Source organism: Cupressus sempervirens, chromosome 3, assembly GCF_028749045.1.
Source record: "Cupressus sempervirens isolate cs-2001-9-10 chromosome 3, ASM2874904v1, whole genome shotgun sequence".
In the NCBI taxonomy this organism is placed as follows: Eukaryota; Viridiplantae; Streptophyta; class Pinopsida; order Cupressales; family Cupressaceae; genus Cupressus; species Cupressus sempervirens.
In genome coordinates, this window is record NC_143120.1 from 4,688,664 (window position 1) to 4,693,519 (window position 4,856).

Here is a 4,856-nt window from a genome sequence, read left to right on the forward strand (position 1 = left end):
TGGTTGAGCAATACACCTCAATAATGAAAAATGATGTGGGAGGTAGCGCCTAGACCAATAGATGGGACAGAAGTGGGATCACACTAGATTTACAAGATAAAGCATGGTGCAAATACCAACATCGAGAAATACAAGGCATGGTTTGTGGAAAAGGGGTTTTCTCAAAAGGATGGAATGGACTACTAGGAGATATTTACTCCAATGGCTAGGTATACTTCTATTTGAGCTATGATCTTGTTTGTAGCAATGGGATGGTAGATCCATCAAATGGATGTCAAGACAACATTCCTTAATGGTGAATTAAAGGAGAAGGTATACATAAAGAAACCATAAGGATTTGTAGCATACAATAAAGAGACCCACATGTGCAAATTGAATAGAGCTTTGTACATACTCAAGTAGGCTCCTAGAGCATGGTATGAGTGTATTGATACATACTTGTAGGGAATGGGATTTTTCAAAATAGAGACAAATGATAACCTATACTACTTGGTGGTTGCAAGTGAGTTTCCCATTCTTGTTATGTATGTGGAGGACCTATTTCTTGCAACTTCACTAGGGCTCATATTGGATTATAAGAGGGACCTTGTAGAAGATTTTGAAATGAGGGATTTGGGACTTATGCACTAATTCCTAAGCATGGAGTTGTGGCAGACAGATGGAGAGACTTTCCTTGATTAGGGGAAATATTGCATTGAAATCTTGAAGAGGTTCGAGATGGAAGATTGCAAATCTGTGTCTACTTCTATGATAACTAACTGGAGGAAGGTGGATACATCTAGGGAAAAGGATGCAGATCCTACCTTATATATGTAGTTGATTGGTCTTCTCATGTATTTGGTCAACACCAGACCATAAATAGCATTTGCAGTAAACTCTCTTAGTTAGTTCATAGTTTAGCTAAAGAGAGTGCATTGGACAATGAATAAGCATGTGTTGCATTACTTGCATGGTATAATTGAGTATGGTATCACATATATTTGAGGTGAAGGTATCAAGTTTATAGGCTATAGTGACAAAGATTGGGCAGATAGTACAGTGGACAAAAGGAGCACTTTAGGGTGTTGTTTCAATTTGGGATCAAGAGTTATTTCTTGGTTCAGTAGGAAGAAGAAGTATGTAGCTCTAAGTTCAGCGCAAGAACAATACATAGTAGCTAGCATGGCAACATTTGAATCCATCTAGATTTGGAAGTTTCTAGTAGCCTTGTTTGGTTAGAGAGTTGAGACCACTGTGACACATTGTGGCATCAAGTTGTCTAAGAATCCAATGTTTCATGATAGTTCTAAACATATTGTCATTAGATATCACTTCATTAGAGATTGTGTACAATAGGGAATTGTTTAGCTATAGTACATACCTACAAATGAGTAGGTAGCATACATTCTAACTAAGGCATTGGGGAAGACAAAATTCATTTCCTTCATAGATAAGTTGGGTTTCATGCAAACTTCCTTGCCAATAAGGAGTGTTAGTTTGGTAGTGTGGATGTTGTTCTTCCACATGCTTTAATTGAGCAATATTTGATTTCTTGAGAAAATTTTAGTTAACAAATATTTGTTTAATTATTAGTTCCTTGCAACCAATTAGATTTTAGTTCTTAAGAGGTTTTTTTTATCTCTACATTGTTGATTATGAATCAATCTCAATCATTGATTTTTTAGCGAGAGTAGTATAAAAGGGGGCTAGGGGGCATTTGGAAATCATAAGGTTTTCGAGAATCATTGGCAATGATAGAAAATGTGTTTGCAATAATAGAGAATAATCTTGAAGTGAAAGAAGGGTGCATTGATAGTGTTGGGATTCTGATTAGTAGTGGGAGATATTAGGAGTTTGTCGGAGTTCTATCAATAAGAGGCAAGGAATTTTCTAACTCTTTATTTGTTGAATTTAATATATTTTCCATCTGTAGAATTGGTTTTCCCTTAGGGTATTTTCCAGGGACAAATTGTCAAAAAATATTGGCTCGTCTTGTTCATATTTATTTTTGTGAAATTGCAGTTGTGTTGTTATTCAATATTTGGTTGTGAATTAATATTTTATAGTAAAATAGTCTTTTAAGATAGGAGATTAATAATTAGTGACTACAATAGTATATTTTCATAGGGGGCTGATTCATTTCCTTTTACAAACAGAACTTCTAAATTATAGGACATCTATGAAAGAACTACTACTAGAGGGAGAGGATGCATCAAGGTTGAGTAGAAGCACATGATGAGAGGAAAAAGAAGGGGTTTGATTATGAGGTTGGAAAGTTGATGGGTCTTAAAAGGTACTAATAGATGGAGTGATGGAGGGTTTGGCACCAATAGTAGAACCTTTTTGTTGATGATGTTTGCAATGAGGGTGGTCTCTAATATGATGTCCTTCCTTTCAATAATAAAAATAGTGTTGGCGTTGTTGAGATAAACTAACTACTAAGTATATTCAAATTGAGGGCCTATGAGTGTAATAGAGTCTAGAATATATTAAAAAAATCTTGTAAAAGCTCAAGGGTATCAAATTTGCCCACTTGTCAATGCTACACTTACACAAAATAACCCTTCTTCATTGAGTATCTAGATGGAAAGAAAGGTTCAAGAGAGGTAATTCTAACCACATAAGGTATTTAGGTTTACATATTTCTTTTGGTGGAAGTCAATTTTCTAAGCCCACAAATAGCATGTGTCTCCATAGATCATATAGTAAAAGGTTTATCTTGCATTATTTAGGTCCTCAAATATACAAGCTATATATCTTCTTATTAGACTTTTAAAACATAATGTTAACCATCTAGTTTTTTCTAAGTTTTAAAGCTATCCTTTAAAAAATCTTAGGCAAATAGTATATGTTAAATAGTGTATCTTAAAGGAAAAAGAATAAAATATTTGGATTTAAAATCATCAATAACATCCTGTGTGGGAAGTCTAAAGAAATGGTCTTACTCAAGTCGAGAGATTGAGAAAAATGAACTACCACCCCATCATCTTGATGACATATTTTTTGTTTGTTGTTGGCCAAGGTAGGGTTAGCAGCATGGAGCCCATTGGTAGAAGTGTTCAAGGATTTGTCATTTTGCTAAGAAGCCATTTTTAGGCAACATCTTAAGAATGTCCAACATTCATTGCTTTCATTACAATTTTCTATAATTTTAGCTGTGTAGGTTATCCCATTGAAGTAGGCTTGAGGACTTATATTCCTTGCCTAATTTTCATCCCTTAGAAAATACACAAACAGATCTTGATATCTTGATTTCTTTTAAATAGATTCAAATGTGGCCTCCGACCATAGTCTTTAATAACCTATTTATTTAGCCTCAAAATATAAACATAAACCGAAGGGCCTCTCATCACTCTACTTTGGCATAAAGACAAGAAAAGAGGATTGCAAAACCTTGCTCCTCTTGCTAGGTATTCAGCCTCTTTACGGCAACTTTTAACGTGGTGGCTTTAACGGTCAAAGGCACAAGCTATTTGTAAGGTGAAATTAATTTAAAAAATCCATCTTATGAGGACTACGACCATTCATTCGTGCCGTAATTGGCGATAATGCAATGCAGCTGGATGATCTTTGACTCAATAATTATATATTCACCTGTTTTTAGGGGTCAATTATCCACGTTATAGTCAATCTTCACGCTGCGTAGCCGCGTTATATTCAAGTTAAAAAAATATATTACAAGTCAAACTTCACCAACTTTTAATGACTAAACCTAATTTCCAAGTTTTATTTTGAAGGTCGGTTTGGATTAATCAAGACTAAGAGGAACTGCATGGATATAAAAATATGGTTTGCTTGAGAAAGCCCAACACGAAATTTGTGTGATGGATTCTTGTCCTGTCAAGAGTATAACTGCATCATGGCATATTTTTTTCCTCTTACTTCTCACCATCTTCTCGGACAAGTCAGTAGGAACACGATCAGGTATTTTCATTCAAGTTCAATTTAATTTGCTGGAAGCAGAATTCAGACCTTTGGATATGTTAATGCCAATAATGAAAAACGAGATTATATCAGAGACAAAAGACTATTTGAAGTATTACAAGAAACAGAAAAAGAAAGCATGTTATCATCCATGATTCTACTTTTCATTAGTATATTTGCTTGATTAATTATACATGAATGCATGCCATGATAATATTGAGCATTATGTTCTCCTTGCAGTTGTTGATAAGGGAAGTTTAACCTTGGCTTCACCACCGGTGATATTGCCTGATGCAAATGGCTTTCGAACAAGTTCACTTGGAAGAAACAGCGGTGTGGAAGTAAGAAAGTTAAGGGGAAGAGGGCATCTAGCCCCACCACCTCCTAAGTCTAATGGAAATGTGTCTTATAAACGCCCACCACCTCCCAAGTCTAATGGAAATGTGTCTTATACATCCCCACCTGCTGCTCCTCCAACATCTTAACAGCATAGAGGCCAGGGATATCGGAATATTTCTTCTCCTTTGATTAAGGAGCTCTTGTAATATTTTAAAATAATAGACAATTTGTTTTGTATTTTTTTTTAATTACTTTTTAAGAATGACCTTCTAATATCTTCTAAAAAAATCAAGGAATGTGCTTATGCTTGTATCATTAGACTGAGAGAGTTAATGGTCGGGCATGTGTAGTAATATAATAAGATTTGTAGAGTTATTTTTTAGTGTTATATTTACTTTGAAGGTTTAAATTTGACAATTGTATGATCATGTTTAGTAAAAATAAGCTTAATATAAAATTAAAATTGTGGGAAGATTACTATCATATAAAGTAAAATTATTTGACAAACTAATAAAATTTATATGAGATCATAAAGAAAACTCTAAATGAGGCACTACAAAAAAAAATTTAAAACGATATGACTTATAAGAATGACCAACAATTTTGTTTTAGTT

General features: G+C 34.2%; 1 protein-coding gene across 1 annotated transcript; it reads left to right on the forward strand.

The window, feature by feature from the left end:
• Window positions 1–3,782: 3,782 nt before the first annotated feature.
• Window positions 3,783–4,443, forward strand: LOC149564440 (uncharacterized). Its single transcript, XM_089816843.1, has 2 exons — window positions 3,783–3,903; window positions 4,144–4,443. Exons 1-2 carry the CDS (start codon window positions 3,804–3,806, stop codon window positions 4,386–4,388), a joined length of 345 nt encoding a protein of 114 aa, XP_089672969.1. The 5' UTR covers window positions 3,783–3,803; the 3' UTR covers window positions 4,389–4,443.
• The last annotated feature ends 413 nt before the right edge of the window (window positions 4,444–4,856 follow it).